Here is a 23,932-nt window from a genome sequence, read left to right as displayed (position 1 = left end):
ACTGTGGTTGTCTCACCTGATGACGATTGCTTGTATTGCGATCGAAACGTCGTGATCTATTATTAAATCCTTTATATTAAGTTCACTTGCTTGCTTGCGCGCTTACGACCGTGCAAATCTTTCGGTCGTTGTTTAACCCACTTCCCGTGATCCAATCGAGCTGACATTTTGCACACAGACTCGTTGTGCGTGACAATTTATTTTCGTGAAAAAAAATTTCCAAAATTTTCCACTTTTTAGGAAGAAAAAAATTTCATATTTAATTAAAAATACCAATGTGATAAAAATGAAACTCTTACTCAAGAAAAACAGAAATGAATAATAAAATAAAACCGATGCCACGCATATAAAGGATTTATAGTGAAAAACTTTGTTTTTACGGGTTAATTTTTTTTCTAACTACGTGACTTTACCGAAAGAACCAGAGTATAGCTTATATCTGCCTGGTGGGAGGGGACAAGACTGCTCAACACAGCCGCATTGCTTGCGTCCTGGCCGAGCGCCTGATTCGAACCACGCCGAGGTCTCTGTATGGCTGAGGCAGTGTTTTGGTGGCGAACGTTGCATCACACACAGTTAGTTGCCCCTGTGCGGGCAAGCTAAATTAAAATAAAAACATTGCCCAGCGCTGCTGTTAGCAATCGCAACGTTTGTGTAAAACGCCGAGACTGTAAACGTCTCATCATGTCCCAATCAAGTCCCGACGAAACAGCTGTGACCTAAAAATGGAAAGAGTGAGGTATCTATCATTGGCGAGTCTAAAATGGTGACAAAGTCACGTTAAAGAGTAATAAGTATAACCCGTAAAAACAAAGTTTTTCACTATAAATCCTTTATATGCGTGGCAGCGAACTTAATATAAAGGATTTAAAAATATATTCGCCTGTGGAGGACGCGGGGATCGATCCCGCGACCTTTGGCATGGGAAGCGAGGGCGCTACCAACTGCGCTACTCCGCCACGACCTGTGGAGGGGTTACGCTCTGGGCTCTTATACTGTGACGTTCAGCCAAAGCGATGAATGAGTTCTATTTGAATATATGTAAAATATTTTTTTTTTGCCTAAAAAGTGTAAAATTTTGGGAATTTTTTTTCACGAACATTAATTGTCTGTCACACCGAGTCTGTGTGGAAAATGTCAGCTCGATTGAATCACGGGAAGTGGGTTAAAAAACGAGCGAAAGATTTGCACGGTCCTAAGCAAGCAAGCAAGCACGCAAGCAAGCAAGCACGCAAGCACGCAAGCAAGCGAACTTAATATAAAGGATTTAAAAAAACGGGCACGTCTGTACGAGATCCCAGATGTTTTTGGGTTGTACGCCACGTGGGTCGGTGTGACGTCCGACACCACGATGGACAAACACACACCGTCCAAGCCGCAACATGCATTGGGAGAGATATACAGCGCAACTACGAAATACCACGCCGTAGTGGACTTGTTTTTATAAGTTGGCAGTACGGGTGATGCATCGGAGTCACTCTCTGAGTTGAGAGTGGGGGGTTTTGTGTGACAAGCCTACCAACTGAGACCAGTTATAGAGGGAAACCCATTCTGGGCGGGTTGGGGACTCCTTAAAAAAGGTAGCTCAGTCGGGCGAGGAGGCAGAAAGCAGCAACTCTATGGCCCTCCAGTCATTTTGTAAAAATTAACCCGTAAAAACAAAGTTTTTCACTATAAATTCTTTATATGCGTGTTCAATGGGCCACAACCCAGCCCACATTGGTCTTTGAAACGGGCGGCTAGAGTCCTCTCGTCCTCTGGCTTGAGATGGCTGCCACCTATGGGTCAGATGATTGCCTGCCACCATTAAGCAATTGGTAATTAAATATAATTTTTTTTACCTAAAAAGTGTAAAATTTTGGGAAAAAAAATTCACGAAAAGAAATTGTCACGCACAACGAGTCTGCGTGCAAAATGTCAGCTCGATTGGATCACGGGAAGTGGGTTAAAAAACGACCGAAAGATTTGCACGGTCGTAAGCGCGCAAACAAGCAAGCAAGTTAACTTAATATAAAGGATTTAAAAAGCAGCAGCAGCACCACCACCACAGCAGCAGTACCATCAGCACCAGCGAGACGGAAAGTGAGCAGGGATAGGTCTAACTCCCAGCTGTGTGGAATGCACACATTCACTGGGGTCACACTTTGCCTAAAACATGCAGTGCAAACTTGCACACCGAGCCTTAACATGGGGCTTTCCCCCTCCACCTGCCTCATGCGGTCTGCAGTGGCCCCGTGGTGGGACTGGGTGCAGAGGCAGCAGGTTTGCAAGGGGGGGGCAAGACCTGGAGATGTTTCTCCGGGATGAAAGAGTTGCAACAAGATGGTGAGAGATGGAAAAGGAGGCCGTGATGATTTCTTTAGAAAGGGAGAACGTTCAGGAGAAACAGAAGCAGACGACAGAGCTCGAAAAGCTCAAAATGGAAAGGGAAAAGGGGGAGAGGAAACGGCACGGGAATTTAAAGCCTTAGAAAGGGGTGATTGCTTAAAGAGGGAAGCTGTTGAAGGCGAAAGAATGAAAATGGAACAGATTGAGTTGGAACTCAGGAAACTTGAGTGTGGGTGCAACCATTTCAATGGGGCCAGCTCCAGGGAATAGCACCGTACCAAAGCTCCCAAATTTCGATGGAGACAAAGGATCAGATTGACTCATTTTGTTTTAGGGTTGAAAGGTATGCATAGAGCCATGGTTGGTCTGTATCTGACTTGACAATTCATTTGAGTGCCTTGCTAAGTGGTAAAGCTCTCCTGGTGTATCACCAACTCGGTAGGGAAGAGGCCTCCGATTACGAACATTTTAAAGCAGCCTTGTTCGAGAGGTATGCTTTCACTGAGGACGGCTTCAGAACTACATTTCCACAAAGTTAGGCCAGAGAAGGGTGACAGTTTTGGCCAATTCATGGTGAGACTTCGTGACCATCTAGATCGATGGGTAGAATTGGGGGAAGGAAGGTCAACATCCTATGGGGGGCTGTTGCGCGAGCAGGTTTTGTGAGCATCTCCACGGGATTTGGTGGTATGCCTTAGGGCAGGGGTGGGGAAGGTCCGGCCCGCGGGCCGTATAAGGACCGCAAAATCATTTAGTCTGGCCCTGCCAAGGCAACCGTAGGCGGGACTCGAAATTCAATAAATCTAGGAGCAAACCTGGAAAAGCAGTTGCGAGTAGCAACACCATCAATACCAGCTAACATCGCACGCCTCACCAAAGAGAAGCAGTTCCAGCCATCACATTAGGGGTGAGTTAATTAAATGTTTGGCCAAATATAACAGGCTAATTTTTAAGTTGATAATTTTGTATGGCCCGTGAATGATGTTAGAAATATCCAAATGGCCCTCGTCAGAAAAAAGGTTCCCCACCCCTGCCTTAGGGAGAGAATCCAAGCGTCTTGGCACTGTAGCCGCACCAGCAGAACAGTTTCTAACAGCACAGAACCGCACGTGAAGTTTGGCCGCAGGATAAAAGTTTGGGTCCCAGGAAGTACATCAGGGAGTAGAGAGACAACTGGTTTGAAGGTCCCTGTAAAACCCCTGATACGCCTTGAAGGGGGACAGCAGTCCAATCCTGGCAAGTGTTTCTTGTGGGAAAACCAGGACATCTTGCATGAATGTGTGATCAGCACGGGAAGATCAGCCCTGCTGGAAAAGACTCCAGGTTACACACAGGATTGGTGGGACAGCTATTAGACAGAAAAGGGCCAGTATGCAACACTGGAGGATGGGTCAAACTTACCAGTCCTTGGGGATGTGGGCGGTTAAAAGGTATCCAACACAACCAGGTTATGTTCAGATTGGGCGAGGATGACAGTGTGACTGTTGAGAGAGACAGGGTGTAGTGGTGTTTTGATTGACAGGCACCTATTAAAAGATGACTTTACAGGGGGAAATAGCATTGTCCTTTGATGGAACAGCAAGATGATGTCCCACACCAGAGGTGGAAATCGACTCGCCATATCTACGTGGTAGAGTACGGGTTATCTGCATGGAACACTCTCTATTTGAGGTTGTAGTGGGCCATGTGAAGGGCGTGTGACACCCCGAGGATCCAGATTCTCACTGGCTTCAGGGTGGTAAGGTAGAGACAGAAATCACGCAAGCCGCCAGTACACGTGCACAAGTTAGGAGGGAGAAGGGCAGCAAGAAAGCCTTTGAAGGTGCCTCGTGGCACGGGTCCAGAAGTGACGGCTGAGGTCTTCAGAAACTGGACATCAGCCCAAAATGGTTGTGGGAACATGCACGACAGGGTAAAACCTGGTTATCTGAAAAGGACACTACATCTAGGATGGTCATTCGCAATGGACTTCTCTCCAGAGAGTTCGAGAATCCGAGTGTAGAGAACTGCAGATTGACAGGTCACAAAAGCAAAGTTTGTGGGAATAGCCATTTCCTATACTTTTGAGGCATAAACAATTAGAAAATAACACTTACTACCCAGGAACAAAAATCGTGTTACATAATAATCATTAAGGTCACGTCCTACAAATGGACACCCACCCTATTCATAATAATTAGCGGCTGACGTCACTCCACATGGGGGGCCTAGGCTCCTCCTCCCCCCTCCTCGGCGTCAACTTACAACCCTCCCGACAAAGGCAGAACCCTCACGTCACGCGATCTCCGTCACGCTATTGAGACATCGAAGTAAAAAGGACGTCATGATCAACAAGGGATTATAACCTTAAAGTGAAATAAGTCTGTGTCACCGCGCCCTTACAAATTGCGCACGCATTGATGCAATGAATATCACGTCGCGTTCTGCTTTTCGCTTGCAAGTTTCAGATTTACTGTAATACACCCGTCCTTGGACGGGCAAAAGGCTAGTAATTAAAGGTGAGCTAAAACCCATACATCTGAGAGCCTAGGTTGGTGTCCTCACCTCCCAACAATCAGCACCCTCCACACACCATACTTCCTCTCCTGGTAAACTTAATTACATTTGTGACGCCAGAATTGGTGACCCACCGTCACAGGAGAGCTAGACAGTGCAACTGCGAAATATCACACAGTAATACTGTACGAGGTAAAATAAAAAAGTCTACTACTCAAGAGGGGGCATGGAGCTGGAGCGAGCCACTCGATTGGCCTCGTCCACGCCATGGGAACCGTCCCCCCTGGCACTCGCTTTCCACAGAGTCGGGAGGCAGGTGCCCCTCTTCTGGTGCTGCTGCAGCAGGCACTGCATGGCGAAACGCTTCTCGCAAACGGGGCACGCGAACAGGAAGACGCCCACGTGCAGCAGCGCGTGCTTGATGAGGTTGCTCGAGCAGGTGAGCTTCAGGCCGCACACCATGCACAGGAGGTGCTCCAGGTCCACGTGGGAACGAGCGTGACTGCGCAGGTACGCCATCTTCTGGTGCACGGGCAGCCCGCAGATCTGACACGGGGCGTAGCTGGACGCGTGGTGTTCGCCGGCGTCGTCGGGCGGCCGGTACTCGAGGGGCCGCACGAATGGCACGCTGGGCAGCGGCGGAGGCGGGCGCTTCTTGCGGCAATGGTTGAGGTAGTGTAGGGTGAGGCGCGTGAGCGAGAGGAAGGTCTTGCCGCAGTCGTGGCAGGCGAGCACGGTGACTCCGCAGTGCTTGTACACGTGCTGCACCGCGTTGTTGAAAGTGGTGAAGCCGCGTCCGCACACGCGGCACTTGAGCGTCTCGCGGTCCACGTGGATGGCCGCGTGCTCCCTTAGCGACGAGATGTTCTCATCCATGGTGTCGCCGCACACCTGGCACTGCACGTGGTCGGCTGCAATTTGCGCCACACCAATCTCGTGCTGCGCTGCTCCCGCCGCGCTCTGCCCCGCGAGCGAATCGCTCGCGCCGGGCTCCGCGCACCCATCTAGGTCTTCACGAGAGCAACCGCCGAGCGCGGCAATGTCCGTCACCCTGAAGCCTCCCGTCTCCTGAGTTCGCCCATCAACCGCAGCGAGGCCGGAAACCTGACCGCCATTGGCTCTGGTGCTTTCGGTCCTGGCCACCTTGCAGGGCGGCTCCTCATTCGGTTCAGTCTTCACCTGACAAAGGAACAGTTGCTCCGTGGCGGTGTTTTCTGCTCGGCCACTATCGCTCTCGGAGCAGCGCTTGTCCTCCATCCCCCTGGAGGCCGAGTGAATCCCAGACTCGTCGTCCACGCTGCTTGCGTCCAGCCCATCGTCCGGCTTGTGCCCGCTGCCGGAGACGCCCGCCACGCTGACACCTTCCATTTCGACAAAGCGGTTCCTCCACAGAGCCCCCGTGCCATCCTCCAGGAACCCGCGGTCAAATAAATCTGGCGCCAGCCCCTCGGACACCAGCTCGGGGGAGGCTCGTAGGTTGGCCTCGACTCCGCGAGGCCTCCCGTCGTAGTCGAAGGTGGCGGACGACGACGCGTTGACGATCGGGGTCGTTCTCTCGTCCGTAAGCAGCGGCCGACACAGCTCCTCCAGCGGTGCGATGCCCAGCGTCCTGGCAGCGTCGTGCAGAGGCCGCAGCTCGTGCGCCCGCACCCGCGCCGCACCCTTGTACACGAAGTCCAGCACCAACTCGAACGTTGCAACGCTCAGGAAGTCGAGGGCGAAGGGGCCCAGGTTGCTGCAAGGGGCTCGGCAGAAGAGGCTGGCAAAGTAAGGGCTGTTGCTGCTCAGCACGGCCTTGTGCGCCAGGTAGCGACGGCTCTGCACCTCCACAACGGCGTCGCAGAAGGAGCCGGTGTGCCGCATGGCGCTCAGCCGATGGGTCACGCTGGGCAGCGCGCTGGCGCTGCGCAAGTAAAACGCCTCGCCGCCTCTGTCACTGGCCATTGCTACAGTCTGCTCCCGATTTGTACCGATTGCTGTTATTGATATCGGCTGTAATTTTTAGTTGGTATATACATATAGATTTTTTGTAATTGTATTCGTCACCACTTCACGATTCAGTCTTCTAAATTAGAAACGAGCATTAATATATTTGGAGCCGCAACAAGTTTTACATGCCGCTTAATAACGTAACACAGGATTAACAGTACAACGAGGTGCTTTTACTAGTGGCTCATGTAATATACGTTTTCGTAGCATAATAACGTATTATACTTTGTTACCAAATACTGCATCACTATCTAGTATTATTTAATGGAATTGTTGTCAGTCCCCACTCCACCGCCAAACAAATGCCTGCAAAAGAGAAAAAAAAGAGTTCAAATACATTGTTTATGAAAAATAACAATTTTAATGTATAAAGCACCCGTAAACAATCATTCTCGGGGCACTAAAACAATATACCTTACCACTGCTCCCTCAAGATTTGCAAATGGGGTGCCATGTTATGTGTCCACGTGCAGTTTTTAAGTCCACTTCTGAACGGTGGTAGTGTGTCCGTTATGCCCAGACGTGGTGGCTGGTCTGGTGATGACAGTAGAGCAGATGGGCCCTGACCAGTGACACACACTGTCAACGTTGGAGTGCCATCCCTTGGAACACGTCGTGGGTTTTCTCTTGGTACCCAAATCCCACCCCACCCAAACTTACCCCGAAATGCAATTGGCGTGAAAGGCGAAATTGACAGAATGCGTGAGACTCGCACACAATGCGTCAGATTCGTACACAATGCGTTATACAAAGATAACAAAGATCCCCCGTATAGCCTTAACAGACTGTAGGGGCAAGTGCTGTTAGCGAGCACCTATGAAGGCCGCAACGGTACACGATGGGGTGGGTGGCCAGCTCCACGCCCGACCGCCTTTGTCTCCCCTGTGGCGATCTTCACACACCGTACGAGGTACTCATTTAAGGCTGAGTCGACCTAGGGGAGGCCCAGAACCGCTAACCGCTACACCACCGCTCCCCACTACAGCAGCACACACACACAATGTGAGACTCGTAGGGATGCTCGACTCGCACACACTGCGAGTCTGAATGCGTGAGACGCACACAATGTGCGTGCCTCACAGAACGCGCCAGATTCGTACACAATGCGTTAATTTAACACGTAAGCTTTCGCGACTAATATTATTCATAATGAAGGTTTTTGGGTCAGATCGCGTTATTTATAAATGTGTCGTAACCCTCCACCACCCGACAGCACACCGGTGGGCTAAAGAAGTCAATTAATTTGTCCTTTGAAAACGTGACACATTTTTTTTACTGTTTGGCCGTATCGGGTGGTGGAGGGTTACGACACATTTATAAATAACGCGATCTGACCCAAAAACCTATATTATGAACAATGCGTTAGACACACACACACACAATGCACGAGAGCGTGAGACGTTGACACTGCAGCAGTGGACGTTTCCTGGCCTAACGGAATCCAGGCCACACGCGAGACATCTCCCACCACCACCACCATCACAGCAGCAGCATCAGACGAAATGCCTCCTCACTTTAACAAAGAAGGCCCAGGCGCTTGTGTTGCGGGCTGACATCTGCACGAGGGAGGGGAAAACGAGCGCGCGGATTCGATGAAAGCCGAACCGTTAAATAGAAACAATTATAGGCGACTTCGGTACGGCAACAACAACAACAAACAACAACAACGACGACTTCACTCACCGACCCGCAATTTTCCTGCCTCTTGGCTGGTGACGTCACGGGCCACCTACGGCAAGTCGCGCGCCTTTAAATGACAACAACAACAAAGAGAAACCGCGTTTTTTAAATGCCCCCCCCCCTCCACCCCTTTAAAGTTGCCAGCAATGCAACTCCCCCTAGCTGATGCCACGTGTCTTGCGAACCCTCAATTGATTCCTAATTTGTTTGTATATTGTTTGGTTATTTCAGGAAAAGTCACGTAGATAGAAAAATTTTAATGAAGCGAATACAAATTATAAAAAATAAAATAAAAATAATAATAAAACAAATTCTTTCAGTAAAAAAAATAAAGAGAAAAATCTAAATAAAAAACAAAAACCACGACGTTTAGATCACCACACAAGCGATCGTCTTCAGTAGGAAAGAGGGAGATCCTAACATCGTGTTGGCCCCCCCCCCCTTTGCTTATTCGTTTCTGTTGTCACGTCCTCTGGTATACACAAACACATATACGGGGTGTTTTTTAAAAAATGTCAACGCATCAGCTGCCCCACCCATGCTGCTGACACACCTGGGCTACGCCCATCTCTAAATCTTTTTCAGCAATTTGCCTTTAGAGGCAAACCCCCCCCCCCCTTTTCCTGATGAGGACCGCTTGTGTTGCGATCGAAACGTCCTGGTTTTTGTTTAGATTTTATTCAGGTTAGAACCAGGCGACAGTCTACATTATAGACTGCCAGTACACTCACCCAGCTTAATAACCAGTCTAAACTATAGACTGACAGTACACTCACTCCGATTTAGAACCAGGCTACAGTCTACATTAATGTTTTTTTGTTTTTATTATTATTTTTCTACCTACGTGACTTGACCGAAAGAACCAAAGAATATTTCAATTGTAAATGTTGTAGATTTGCTCTCCAACACACCGGTGTGCTGTACTATTAACGAATTGGCATGTTCTGGTTACGTGACAAAGCTTACTATTTGGCTGTGGCGGGTTTAACGACGCATTTATATTTACACGATCTCACCCAAAAAAATGATGGATATTGGTCGCGAAAGCCAACGTTTAAAACAGATATCTTCAATTGTTTAACACAGTGCTCTGCACGTGACTTTTACCTTAATCAAATTTACCTCGAGTCCAACTTTCCAGTTTTCGTTATTACGTTTTTCTATCACTTCCTGTAGAACGTACTAAAAGTGCAGCCGTACCAACGTGCCTAAAGATGAAAGTTATTTTTTTTTAAAGATGAAAGTTATTTTTTTATCACTGTATATCACCCTGCTATGACACGCATTCAAAACATTAAAATCTCGCCAAAAAGAAATTGAACGCGAAAAGGTGCACGAAGCGTGAACATGTGGCTGTTTGGGATTAGTCGCAGAGAGAAAAAATTAACCCGTAAAAACAAAGTTTTTCACTATAAATCCTTTATATGCGTGGCGGCTAGAGTCCTCTCGTCCTCTGGCTTGAGATGGCTGCCACCTATGGGTCAGATGATTGCCTGCCACCATTAAGCAATTGGTAATTAAATATAATTTATTTTTTCCTAAAAAGTGTAAAATTTTGGAACAAAAATTTTCACGATAATAAATTGTCACGCACAACGAGTCTGTGTGCAAAATGTCAGCTCGATTGGATCACGGGAAGTGGGTTAAAAAACGACCGAAAGATTTGCACGGTCGTAAGCGCGCAAGCAAGCAAGTGAACTTAATATAAAGGATTTAAAAAAGAGGAGCAAGTGGATCAGGGTACGCGCAGAAATATATTAACAACAATGAAGGGATCTCAGAGGTAGCTTTGTGGTATCTACGTTCATGGGCCGTTCTCGAACATGAAGGGAGGTCGCTTTCGAAAGATCCCAATGAGATTTGTCATCTTTTGACGCGTCACTGATAACACAATCGGGATATAATTCAGGAAAGAGACAAAACATGAAAACAACGATGTCTTCTTGTTAGCCAGGTGAAATTCATTCTAGATTTGAAGTTTTCGTGACTGCAAGGGTCCATACTCTTTGGTTTTTTCGGTAGTCACATAGGTAAAAAATAAAATAAATTAAATCACGACGTTTCGGAGGCAACACAAGCTTCCGTCTACAGGTGGCACCGTCACAGCAAAATTACTGTGTTAAGTAGAGAGAACTATAAGACACGAGACTATATACAGAAGGTTAGCGTCTCGATGAGCTGTGACTTCTTGTCTCTTTGTCTGTTAAAAACTCTAACAGATAAGTGAAATTCCTCCCCGTAGAGGGCATTAATAATTCTAGGTTTTAAGTTTTCGTGACTGCAAGGGTCCATACTCTTTGGTTTTTTCGGTAAAGTCACGTAGGTAAAAAATAAAATAAAAATAAATTAAATCACGACGTTTTTGAGGTAACACAAGCTTCCAATTTCACTGGAGCGGTTACACCTGAAGACGGAAGCTTGTGTTGCCTCCGAAACGTCGTGATTTAATTTATTTTTCTTTTCTTTTTACCTACGTGACTTTACCGACAAAAACAGAGTATAGGTGAAACTCAATCAGAAACCCATTCAACCACATGTAGAGTAAAAAAAAATCCAGTTTTATTATGAATACCACAGTTTCTTAATCACAACAAACATTTCTATGCTGGAAAACGTTAACACAGATGTGATTGTGCATGGTTTGAGAATGGTTGTATTCTGCAAGATGTGGGCATTGGTTATATACAACAGCCGCAGTGTGTGGACGAGATGTCAATGCCAAACGCCCTCTTGTGTTCCCATAAATGGAGGATTTACAATCAATGCCACCATTCATTATATTTGACGGTACAGACAAAACCACAACAACCAAATTGTACGCGTTATATATATAAAAAAACACCACAGACCAATGCGCTTGTGCATCAATAACAATTTGAAAACAAGGGCATTTTGTACATTTTGCAGTGCAACAATTTTTCTCGTGTCAAGCGTTCTCGTGTTCGCTGTTTAGAGGCATCAACGTGTGTGCTTTGGGTAAATTTATAAATAGCCATAATGGAGACCGCTCGACCACAACACTGCAAGTAAATACGAATGAACTCGTTAATTAACTCAACGCTTCTTAGTTGCTCTGCAACTCAACTTTATACATCAAGTACTGAATACCGTATTATTTTTGTCAAATGTCGCTGATTTATGCAAGTCTATCCCACAGCTATGCCAATAAACTTAAAAAAAAACTCGTTTGGTCAGAAACAACACTCCGTTTTAAATACGATACAGTATTCCATAAACGTATGCTATGCATGTACTCAACTTCATTTAAATTTACGTCAACATTAGAACTGAGCGGTTCTGGAGCAATCGTAAACTATTCCTATGATTTCACCTCTGGACGATTCCGACAGGAAGTGATTGATTAATGCGAGCTTCCCATGAAAAAACAATCTCCGTTCAATTTTCAATGGGATTCTAACAAGGAATAATTCTGCAATGGAAGAATCATTCAAATAGAAAGGAATCCGACTGCAAATCTAGCTCGGCTAAGATTTGGCTATGCTTAGCTTAGCCAAGGCTGGTATCACCATTGAAACATTCAGCCATAAGGGAAATAATAAAATAAAAAAAAATAAAACATAATAAAATAATTCTCACGACGTTTCGGCCACAACGGCTGCTTGCGTTGTAGCCGAAACGTCGTGAGAATTATTTTATTTTTATTATTTTATTATTTCCCTTCTACGTGACTTTACCGAAAGAACCAAGAAGATGAATCCCTGCAGTCACGAAAGCTTTAAATCGAAATTCAGCCATAAGTGTCATTGGTGATCCAAGAGGCCAGCCAAGCCAAGGCTTTGCACAACACGACTCAACAATTCCATTGGTCCCCACAATCCCGTAGGAATCTGATCCGAGGTTCTATAGATTTATAAAAAAACGATTCCAGGCTATAAATTTAGAGAATCGTCCAGTTCTAGTTGACATACAAGTTTCTTGTCTAAGTTGCTTTCACTTCAATGTTATAATTTAAAGCGTACGTCACGCATTGTCAAAAATATATTTTTGTTACATACAAACACACATATATATTATTTCAATAAGTGTACCCATAACAGTTTTAAAAAGACAAAATACATATTTAAAACAATGGTATAAACAGTGAATTTATCCACCAGTGCTTCAGAAGATGAAAAATAACACTATAACAAGTTCCAATACAATGGACAAAGCTTTGTGAAATCCGTTAAATCAAAACAATTTGAAATATTTGTTACATAATCACAATTTGCACAGCGACCGGAACATATTGCTCCGTTTTGAAAGTCAAAACACGTTAAAATGTACGCCGACAGTCCTTCTATTGTGGAAAAATATTCTTAAAATCGATCGATTCCACGTTTCCCTTGAACACGCATGAAGTGTTCGGTTTTTGCAATGCATCATCGATACACCTATCTTGGCCTGGCACACAATCAGGTGGTTCAACGACAAAACCAGGTTGATGGAATGAGCATGGACCAAAGTTCCAATGCTTAGTGCTGGCGACACATTAAACGCTGCTGCTCCTGACGATGTAACGAGTGTCCGACAAGGAAACAAATACATGCATGCACAAAGAAATATACTCCGCATCACATTTGCGAACGTTAACACCGAAAACTGCTTAAATGAGGAAATCGCAATTCACTTAACTGATACAACTGAGCGAGCTTCTGGTACAGAAGCCAAAATAAAGCAGTGTAAGTCTACAATAAAACTACATTAATAACTTTAACAACAGCCCTTTGTCATTCTGTCGATGGATGAGGGGCTTACCACCCCATGTCAATCGCGGAGGTTGTTTGACCATACTTCACCACAGTGGTGTGTTTGCTGGATGGAGAAGGGGTTGGGGTGGGGGAGCCCAGGACCAGTTCAGATATCACTCACCACTGATGTTTCCCATCCTCAGGAGCCCCCCCCCCCCACCACAATACAGCTTTCTGCGATTACCATCAGGTACATGCCATGCGTGAGTTGCTGAATTTCCATGTGAATTGATTGGTCATCGACAAACTGCTCCACAGAATGTAGGTGCTATTTTAATTTGAGTGGGTACAAGCTGCCTAAATCTCGTCTTTAGCCCCTGCAAATGAACGTTGTGTTCTGACAGTCTGTGGGATCATAGCGGTCTTGGTCATTTGGCAACTGATCAAATGAGGTTTGTCTTGTGTTTATATATCCTATGCTCTAGCACCTATGTATTATTGTTCAAGTCCATTCAGCATGGGCGTAGCGACAGCAATGATCCCTTCGCGTCGATTTTTGCCACATGTTGGACTATAGCCAAGAACAGGAAAATTGCAAAAACCCTAGTTTATCCGCAATAATGCAGTGTCCTTCATTACCTGTTCGATTCATATTGAAACCACAGTGACCGTCTCGTATAGAAATGCACATCTCACTTACGTGCGGAAACATTGAAGTTCAACATTTCACGTCAGCCACTCTCTTACATTCTTGTACATGTTCTGCATTCATCCACACACAATATATACACAGATAAATTAAACACATTAACACACAACTGTTAAGAGATGCACGATAAACATTTATACCCTGGAAGCACCCAGTGGCTAACAACATTGGGTGTTGCATCAACTCTTAGATTCTCTGAAGCTTATCACAATGTTTGTGAACATTTGGCTTCATATTATATTCTTACTCATAACAAACCAATGAGACAAACCAATGAGAGTTAATTTTATGGGCTCGGGAGGGGTAATTTCTCATTATAAAACATGTCTTGCCCCTACAAAGAGTTGGTACTCCATGGTTAATGTACAACAATGAGCTGCAGGGTGAACCATTGCCCGAAAAGCGGTCGCGATACCCTGCGTCTGCCGTGGATGATCGTCCGTCACACTACAATCACTTTTCGTGCTCAAAAATCGGACGATAGCGAAAAACAAGAGAAAATTGTAACCACCGCATTAAATAAACATTGCGCAACCTTGCGTAATATCCCGTATAAATACAATGCCTATAAAAAATCAAAACCACCCATATTTCCAAGCATCTAACACAACAGTGTTAATGTGCAATGATCGCACCAACCAGCTATCGCCAATCAGAGCAAGATTAACAAGCGAAATATAATACATTTTTTGTGAAATTCCAGTCACTCCAAAGGCTGCCTTGGAAAAATCTACTTCTACGATTGAAGAGCCACACGGGGAGGAGCAGTGCTGCTGTCGTTTATTGCAGATCGCCATCCGACAGCCGCCGTGGTCGAAGCGTCAAACGTGAAATGGTGCCCAGAAACTCGGGCGGTCGGGTGGGTTAGGGTCTGTAGATTAGGGTTGGTGAGCCGTCAGAGGAGCAACGCGCAAGGTCGATTAGGGTCGGATCCCGAATGGTCATTGTATACTGCGGCAATTTTAGGGCAATCGTTGCTGGCAACCCTCGCTGGTAATAGTTTCTGCACTATTTTATGTTGGGGAAAAAAAGATTAGTTGCCCAATTATAACAACCACTGCTCCCCCTAGTGGGAAACTGGGAAGAATGACTTCAAATCAGATCACAGAGGTAACATGACCAACAAAAATTGTGTGCTTTGTAGACCAAGCACTGTTCATGAAACACACTCATCAACAAGCGTCTCGCTGTTGCTTGTGATAAATGCAATGCCAGCAACGGTTGAGCCTAAAACATGCCCCAGTTCATGTTGTCCACTCAATGCCATCATCCACTTTGGCAATTGTATCCCAATCATCGTATGCAATTGTCACCGGTGTCAGTTTTCGCGGCATTTCATATTGTAAAAATGGCGTTGCCCACGATCAGAACAAATCTGACCACAGCTCCTGCTAGTGAGCAACTGGGACAGCAACTTCCAATTGGGTTGCATAAATCAAGAGACTGCCTGGCTGCAAGCCCTCCTCATTTGAGAGCTGGCGGCTTTATGTCAGTACATCAGTGCAATGAGGATGAATGAAAGAGATGGCCTTGCGACCGATTTTCCGGTACGCAAAGCTTATGTTATCATGTTTTGTACCGAGCGATTGTAACAGTGGACTGCACGAAGCGATGGCCGAGTGGGCAGATTATTGTAATTTCCAACCGAGGTGCCACGGGCGCTCGTGGTTGACTGCGTTTGCCGGTGATGGGTCGCCGGCAAAGATTGTTCGCAAAAGCGCCCTAGTGCATCACGCGCCGTTAAACGCAGGCGGCGTCGAGCGGCAATTGCGCGGAGGGTGAGAGCACGCCGGGCAGGGGCGGTTCTCCCTGTCCACGACAACGCTCCTTCTGGTGGCGAAGCAGCTGGTTGCGGAAGAGAAAGCGCTTGCGGCAGGCGTCGCACGTGAAGAGGAAGACGCCCAGGTGGATGAGGCCGTGCTTGACGAGATTGCGCCGCGTCGATTGCAGGCCGCACACGCGGCACGACAGGAGCTCCGAATCCACGTGCAATCGCGCGTGGTTCCACAACGCAGCCATCTTCTTCTGCACGGCCACGCCGCACACCTGCCGCATGTACGGTGGGGGTGGGGGGGAAGAAATGGTGCCGGAACGGGGTTAACATTTGTCGTTTGAGTGATAACGTTGTGAAGTAACGGGAGAAAAAAATTATCGGACAGAGATAACTTTATAAATACCTTTAAAAAACGTTTGCGAAGGATAAAAAAAAAATCCAGCCGAACCATGACGTTTGGAAGCCAAAACACTTGCCTGGCATGGCGCGCTCTCCGTCGACTCCTGCGCATCGGGGTCTGGATGCCACGACAGTCGGCCGCCTTTGATTTGCGGCCTGCGGCGGCGACAGTGACTTTTGTAGTGCAGCGCGAGGCTCTTCTCCGACAGGAACTTTTTGCCGCAGTGCTTGCAGGCGGACAGCGCCACGCCCGTGTGCGCCAGCGTGTGCTCCACCGCCACGCTGATGTGGCTGAACATGGCGCCGCACACGCGGCACGCCAGCGTCTCCATGTCGAGGTGCCCGCACGAGTGCTCGCGCAGGCACGACACGCTCTCCTCTACGTGCTCGCCGCACGCCTGGCACCGCAGCTGCCCGTTTGAGACCAGCGCGGCGGTGGTCGGCGCTGCGTTGCCGTTGAGGAGGTCGCACTGCTGCTGCTGCTGCTGCTGCGTACTGCCGGCCAGCGGGATCATGTTCAGCGTCTTCTCCATGGCGCGCAGGAAGTTGTTGGAGCTCTGTCCGCTCTGCAGGATCTCCAGGCTCTGGTCGTCGAGCTGCAACTCGGACTGCGGAGTGTTCTCGTCGGACAGCGCGAACGAGCACTGCTGGCCGCCGTCCGGCATCTCCGTCTTCACCAGGCAGAGGTCCGGGAACGGTTCCGTATTGCTCGCGCTCTCCTTGTCGAGCGCCGCAAACTGGGGCAGGTCCTCCTCGCTCGAGGACTGCGCGGCCTGCTTGGCAGGCGGGGGGCTCTTGCTGTCCTCCCCGTTGCACTGCCCGAAGGAGTTGTAGCTGCACCCCGGGGTGTCGTCGCCTTCCTCGACGCAGTCGTACTGCCCGCTCTCCGAGATGTACGTTGCGTCAGTGTCCTTGTCCGGGAAGCAGTCTTCCACGTCGTCCATGACGAACACCCGGCACACCTCCTCCAGACACTCGATGCCCAAGTTCTGGGCAGCTTTGAGCAGCTCGCGGAGGTCTTCCCGTCCGACGCTCACATTTCCCTTGTAGACGAAGTCCAGGACCTGGTCGAAGGTCTTCTCCGTGAGGAAGTCCACCACGAAGGGCCCCATGTTGCTGCAGGGCGTGTCGAGGAAGATGCCGCGAAAGTAGGTGCAGGTGCTGCTCAGCACGGCCTTGTGCGCGAGGTAGCGCCGGCTCTGCACCTCCACGACGGCGTCGCAGAAGGAACCGCGCAGCCACAAGGCGCTCAGCTCGCGCAGCAGGTCCGACAGCTGCTTCCCCGTCGACAGGCTGATCTGCTCGTCCGCCGGTTCCTCCATCTCCCCGGTGGACATCGCGCACGCACGCAAGCGCCGCCGCTTGCGACGTGCTCCCCAGTGCGAAGGCGTACAGCTGCGGTGGGGGGTGGCCGGGAGCAAAAACAAGGAATGATTTTCGTCAGCAGTGGAGCCGTTGGCTATGCCTGTTGCTTAACTGTCCAAGGGTGGTTGTACGAAAGTGCAGTCAAAACTCAATTATGCAGGGTAATAAGGGGAAGGAGTAGCCGAGATGAAACAAAAATAAAGTTTTTCTTTCCGATGGCCACTGATCCTCTGACCCACAACAAGTGAGGAGCAGCTAATAATTAAACCAGTTCATGATTGTGATGCGATATTTCATATATATATTTTACAAGCACGGTTAATCTGCAACTCGGATAAAATGGCAACAGATAATACAGAGTTAACTATAATCTGAAAACAGGGTACAAACTGGGTCCTGGTGGCCAAAGAACAAAAGTATTACAAGCATGCAAAGGAGCAATGAAAAGGAGGATTTTTTTTTGTAAAACGAAAAGAGAAGAATTTGAAATGAAGATTACAGAATAAAAATTTGGATAAATAGATGTCATATACAATAAAAAAAAATCTTAAACAGAGTTGAGTAGGCCATCTAGCTCAGACATCAGAAGATGGCCAAGATTATCAAAAGAATAGAGACGGATGGAGGGAAAGAGAAAAAGAGATGGACAGACGGGATGACAGTATGAGATTAGCAGATTTGGAAGAGTGCACTGGATGAAGGCTGCAAGAGATGATGCAGAGACATCGATGGGGACCTTTGCCCAACAGTGAAATGTTAATGGGCAAGAAAGAATGTTTCACTGTAGAGTTATCCTTGTAACAAACGCAGTTAACATAATTTATAATGGCAGAGAAGGCTCCTGGCCTCCGCTGGGTTGGCATCAGAAGGTGGATGGATGTTGATATTAGCTGTCTAGGCAGTGACCGTCTCGTACGGAGAAAAAACAATACTTCGTCTTGGGCTGCGATAAAACTGTAACCACTGGAGAGCACCCCTGTGTATAGCTTAAGCAATTTAAACAAGTTAACCTTCAATTACACCTAACGATAAATCATAAGGCTGAGAGCGATATACAAGTGGCAGATTTTGGCTACGTCACAATGCCCTGTAGAAATTTCCATGTCGACAAAATACAAGACTTAGAACTTAATGGGAAGGAATTTTTAAAAAGGCAAACGTTAGCAGCATTGTGTTGCTACAGCGTGTGATGTGTATTTGATCATGCTCGCAAATTTTCTGACAGGGTTACACTTGCTCGCGTACCTAAACGTGGCATTTGTCCAGCAACTTTCATTTGCACACTGTATGTAGAATGAAAGCGTTTCACATTTTATCAACACAGACTAAAGAAATGTGTTGAATCAGTCTGATAAAGCTTTGTCCGTAAAATCTAAAATAAACCGCAAATGTACAAGAGCAGTGGCCACTGGCCAGAAAAAAATATGTTCTTCCGTTTATTACGCTTTGACCACGTAACTTTGAATGAGGCCAAATAACAAAAGCAAAGTAAGTTTTAGTCCGATTATCACTTTGATGGGTGACCACAAGGGCTTGCAAGCTGTTATAGGCATGGGGCTCTGAGGTGTGGCCATGAGACGGCAGTGATAAATTTAACCTCCTCATGTGTGATGGGTGTCCCCTCCGTATCCTCCGGTTTCATCTCAAATGATGAAGCCCCTCTCTAAGTGGGATTGGCTAAACATGCAAGTGCAGAATCGTCCTAAATGTTTCAAGACTGAGCGAGGCTTTACTGGGTAAAATAATTGAGATAATTCTTCCTCAAAGAGGTTTTTGGGTTAGATCGCTTAAATATAAATATAGTTAAAACCGCAAATGTGTCGAGTTTTAACGACACATTCATACTTACGCGAGCAAACCAAAAAACCTCTAGTGGATAATGTTGGTCACGAAAAGCATACGTGTTAAACTGAATACTCTTCCTATTATAAATCTGTGTAAATGAAGTGAAATGTCCACTTTTAGTAGGTACAACCTACTACTGGCCTTAATCTAAGGTACAAGCCAGACACGTTTTGTGGTCATGAAGCCTATTTTATGTGGCACAAAAACAGAGGCATGTTTATCAGATTCACAATGTACAGCCTTTTTGTCAATCCACTCCAGGATGAGGGCCTTACCCCCCCATGCCGTGCGGGATGGTGGTGGTTAACTTACCATACGGCACTTTACTATGGTCAGGTGAAGAGCACAGATGATGGAATCACAGTAAAGTTAAATAATGTGTTATGCTACACTACCCTCTGCTGCCCACCGCATAAGCACACAGCCTATATCACAGGTTATGCATCGAAATCACCCACACAACTAGTTTCAGGCTAAATCCAGCTTAGCTTATGATATCTCACTAAATCGGGCGCATTAAGGGTGATTTGGTCATATAAGTGAATGGTACAGTCTAGTATTTGTGTTTAATAAAACTGCATGCATGTGCTTTACCCAAGCGATGCTCGTACCACTGAAGCAGTAATACAATTCCACATTTATTTACGTGACAACTTAATTAATTGGCTCTCTGCTGGCTGGAGGAGGGTACACGACACGTTTTATTTAGTTAATCTGACCCAAACAGAACAATTTATGAATCAGCTGCTGCCTCTAACGTGGACACGAATACCACAGTAATGTGACTTGACACATTTCAAATGCATGACACGTGCAGGGGAACAGAGCGATTTAGTGACTCAAAAACCCGTGCGCTTTGATTACCAATGAGAGAGTAAAAGAGTTTACCCGTGTCGGCCTTTGAAAAATAAACGTTACGTTTCAAGGTACTCCCGCTCCCCGCTACATTAACCCCGCCAAAATGCCACATTCATGTTCACGTGACCTCTTGTCCCAACGCATTAACCACCCCATTACATTTCCAGTGGAAGGACAGACAAGGCTTGTAAATTTGGACCTGTGACAAACAAGGCAATAATTTCACGCTCCTGTTCGTCAATTCGTCATTTCAGGTGACGGTCTATGGGCGAACAGCAAACAGCTGACCACCCAAAACAATCGCATCACCTACAGCGTAGTAGATAGGGCAGCCTAACCAGCAGAGATCAATCATTGAAACTCGCCGAATCGATTCTTAGTGTCACTCCATTGCAGAATATTCTTAGTTGCGTGGTCTAATTAGTTTATTTTATCTCGTGCGTTTAATTAGCCGAACGAAAACATGAACATACTTTATTTATTGGCGCCTGATTAATGGTGGTTGTGGACACCCCATTCACCAACCCGCACTGACCAGCGTGGTGAAGTATGGCGAAACAACCGTCACGATTTACAACGAGGGGTGTGTGTGTGTGTGTGGCTGGGGGGGGCTTCATCCAGCACTGGATTGACAAAGGGTTAATAACACAGCTTATTGGAGAGTATATTTGGTACATTGATTATATTGATGTAGTTTATATTTAGTTTTTTCACATCGGTGTATTGTATGGTAGTAGGTAGGGTATTTGTGGTTCTTTAGAAACTCCTTTTTTGTTGTCCACACAATGCACGAGCTTGATACGCGGTGGTTGGGCTGCTGCAGCTCTTAACAATTAAAATTTACCTCCCTGCTAATCCTACATAATACACTAGCAAAATATGACTTTGAGACCCCCCCCCACCACCTACACATTCCACAAGGAGTGACTAATCCCATATCTGCATTTGTCATCAATATGCTAAATTCCTCTGTTGATACGTAAACTCCTTTGTAAGGCTCTCTCCTCCTCTAACCCAGCTTAAATATACGCTGCCAAGCTTGGTGGTGTTCATTAGGACGCTGTCTTTCCGAAAGCCATGTTCTTCACCTGAGGACGGCTGCTTGCGTTGTGGCCGAAACGTCGTGAGAATTTTTAATTTTTTTTATTTCCCTTCTACGTGACTTTACCGAGAGAACCAAGAAGATGAATCCCTGCAGTCACGAAAGCTTTACATCGAAATTTGACAAAGGGTTGTTTCTCATCATCATCACCATCATCACCATTATCCACTCGTTGCTGGAAAGAGGACCGCCTCTCAAGCCGCCGTGACCCTGGAGAGCAAAAAAACACCATTTCCACCACCCAGCACATTGCACGCAAGCCGATTCAATCTCTCAATCCCCTCGGTATGCGTCCGCTCCGAGACAGCGTTACGTCCATCAATGGGTAAACAATCGCCTCGCGCACGGACGAATCTAGGAAATCGATACTCGCCTGTTCGACTGAAGCCAAATAATAAAACCTAGGGACCACCACCACCACGAGGTAAACGAACAACAACACACCACACACACGCGCGCGCAAAGGGTCGCAAATTCTGCCGGCCCCATTTGAACGCCGCGACAAAGCGAATGGGACGAAGAGGTTTTAGATGGGCAGTGGTGGTCAGGAGAACACCCCGGGGGCTCGTTACAAACTCGATTTGTTTTTATCTTAATGAAAATTACATGAAGAACCCCTCCCTCCCTCCCGACACCCCGAGGGACTCACGCTCACATCCCCGCGCTCCCGGAGGTGAGGAACTTCCTCTCCAATACCACCACCTCTTGAAGCCTTGACCGTGGCTACGGTGGCCCGCGCGCTCTCACGTTGGTGGGGGGGGGGTCGTAGGGGGTTAAAAGCGTAAATAAAAAAACGCGTTTCTGGAGCTCCGTGCCGCCATGTTACGTAGGGGTCGAGTGCGATGGACGTTGATTTCATTGGTCAACACACTTTTTCTGGCATAAGGTATTCCAACGGTTTTAATGTAATTTTGGGGTGCTGATTCCAAATCTGGCATCAGTTTTTGTCTATCGCATCAGGTTTTTGAGATATCAAATATTGCATTTTCAATAAAAACTGCAGAAGAAAAATATTAAATAAATGTGGATATCTACATAAAATAATATTATAAACACACTATCCTAAAAATACAGCGCCATATTTTAACACTAAAGCAGTCACTGACTCGCAACAACTTGCAATCATAAGTGACAGAGTTAATTTCGGGTAAAATCAATGAAAATGGGGTATGCCGATAGCATAAAAATGAGATGTGATAGAGCAAATCTGAGATCAGATTTGGAATTAGCACCCTGAAATTAGTCTAAAACAGCTGCAAAAGTCCAGGCCAGATTTTTTTGTTGACCAGTGTATTCGATGGGGCGGTGGTGGTGGTGGAGTGTTCGTGAAGGACGCTGCTGCTGGCTGCTGGCTGGGCGATCGGACGCAGTCGCCCTCCAGCAACAACGAAGTGACGCTCACAACAACGGGCAGGGCGGATAAAACGCAGCGAGTTGGTACAGTAGGGGGTGGGGGGTGTTACAGCTGGTGGTACATCTGCCGGTCACATCAGTTGGCCCATCCATTGGCATCTGCTTGGTCTGTCCCCGAGACCTCCTGTCAGCGATTCATTGGACGCTTCACGTGGCCTCAAAGTGCACCTAGCCTGGCAGAGGCGCCGTGGTGACGCCACCGTCACTGAGTGGAGAATGGCGGGTGTTGGTGTGGTGGGAGGAGCGGTGGTGCAGCGGTTAGCGCTACGCTGCGCTACAAACCCGGCGACCCGAGTTCGATTCCCGGTGACGATGATCAGAACCGGTTCTGGGCCTCCCCTAGGTCGACTGAGCCTCAAACGAGTACCTGGTGCGGTGTGTAAAAACATGATGTAGTTATGATTCTGAACACATTCCTGAGGAGGGAGCTGGTAGGAACGTTGGGTTGCTCGGTCAATGGCCAGGGTCAACGGCGGCGTGGTGTATTCCGCAAATATGCCCGAATGTGAGGGCGGGCACAAGCCGGCGTGAGTAGCTTAAACGTTGAGTTTTATAAGGGCACCACGGGGTGACCAGCCCCGCCCCACCCCTCCCACCCCCCACCCAGCCCCACCCTCCCCCCCAGCCCCTCCCCACCCTCCCCACCCAGCCCCTCCCCACCCTCCCCACCCAGCCCCTCCCCACCCAGCCAGCCCCACCCTCCTCACCCAGCCCCTCCCCACCCAGCCCTTCCCTCCCCACCCAGCCCCTCCCTGCACGACGGACGGACACAATAATTCCCTGTGGGCTGGTGTAACCAGGAGGTTCCTACCAGTAAAACATAGTTTAGTTTTATTTCTACATTTGTACGGTGATTTGTTTAGCTTCCGTTATACTTTACACTCCTATCGTGGTCTTTTTTTGTATTTGTTGTCGTAAGGTTCTGGCCCCGTGCCCCTACTGGACGTCTGTGAAAAAAAATAACTTTACAGCTCATCGGATTCCTCCAGTACAAATAAACATGCTGGTTCTCATATCGCAACAAGCAGAGCGATATATACATCGCGATATTTATCGCGATATCTATCGCAATGCATCGCGATTTACCGCGATATCTATATCGCGATACATAGCGGTACCTATATCGCGATATTTATCGCGGCCGTATCGCGATATATCGCCGTATATCGCGATATATCGCCGTATATCGCGATACATCGCGGTATATCGCCCTATACTTCCGTATATCGCGATATATCGCCCTATATCGCGATATATCGCCCTATATCGCCGTATATCGCGAT

The 23,932-nt window shown here is 47.2% G+C and overlaps 2 protein-coding genes across 3 annotated transcripts; both read right to left on the bottom strand.

Annotated features, from left to right (window-relative positions):
- Positions 1-8,531, bottom strand: LOC144943726 (zinc finger and BTB domain-containing protein 39-like). Of its 2 annotated transcripts, none has more exons than XM_078871505.1 (2): positions 8,497-8,531; positions 1-7,119 (listed from the first exon to the last, which is right to left on the bottom strand). In XM_078871505.1, the coding sequence occupies exon 2, from the start codon at positions 6,766-6,768 to the stop codon at positions 5,035-5,037; it is 1,734 nt and encodes a 577-aa protein (XP_078727631.1). In that variant the 5' UTR covers positions 6,769-7,119; positions 8,497-8,531; the 3' UTR covers positions 1-5,034. The 2 variants fall into 2 exon arrangements, with proteins under 2 accessions (XP_078727631.1, XP_078727630.1); XM_078871504.1 differs by lacking the exon at positions 8,497-8,531 and adding an exon at positions 8,328-8,486.
- Positions 8,532-12,112: 3,581 nt separating this feature from the next.
- Positions 12,113-21,948, bottom strand: LOC144943720 (zinc finger and BTB domain-containing protein 39-like). Its single transcript, XM_078871492.1, has 3 exons — positions 21,886-21,948; positions 16,144-17,461; positions 12,113-15,939 (listed from the first exon to the last, which is right to left on the bottom strand). The coding sequence occupies exons 2-3, from the start codon at positions 17,401-17,403 to the stop codon at positions 15,634-15,636; spliced, it is 1,566 nt and encodes a 521-aa protein (XP_078727618.1). The 5' UTR covers positions 17,404-17,461; positions 21,886-21,948; the 3' UTR covers positions 12,113-15,633.
- Between the last annotated feature and the right edge of the window lie 1,984 nt (positions 21,949-23,932).

This window comes from Lampetra fluviatilis, chromosome 32 (genome assembly GCF_964198595.1).
Source record: "Lampetra fluviatilis chromosome 32, kcLamFluv1.1, whole genome shotgun sequence".
Lineage (NCBI taxonomy): Eukaryota > Metazoa > Chordata > Hyperoartia > Petromyzontiformes > Petromyzontidae > Lampetra > Lampetra fluviatilis.
This window is presented reverse-complemented; position numbering and strand designations above follow the sequence as displayed.

Excerpts from the sequence above, each read along its gene's own strand:
- LOC144943726 (XM_078871505.1), bottom strand. The coding sequence starts at position 6,768 with ATGGCCAGTGACAGAGGCGGCGAGGCGTTTTACTTGCGCAGCGCCAGC.
- LOC144943720 (XM_078871492.1), bottom strand. The coding sequence starts at position 17,403 with ATGTCCACCGGGGAGATGGAGGAACCGGCGGACGAGCAGATCAGCCTG. Across the intron at positions 15,940-16,143 it reads CGGAGAGCGCGCCATGCCAG|GTGTGCGGCGTGGCCGTGCA; the intron begins GCAAGTGTTTTG and ends TACATGCGGCAG.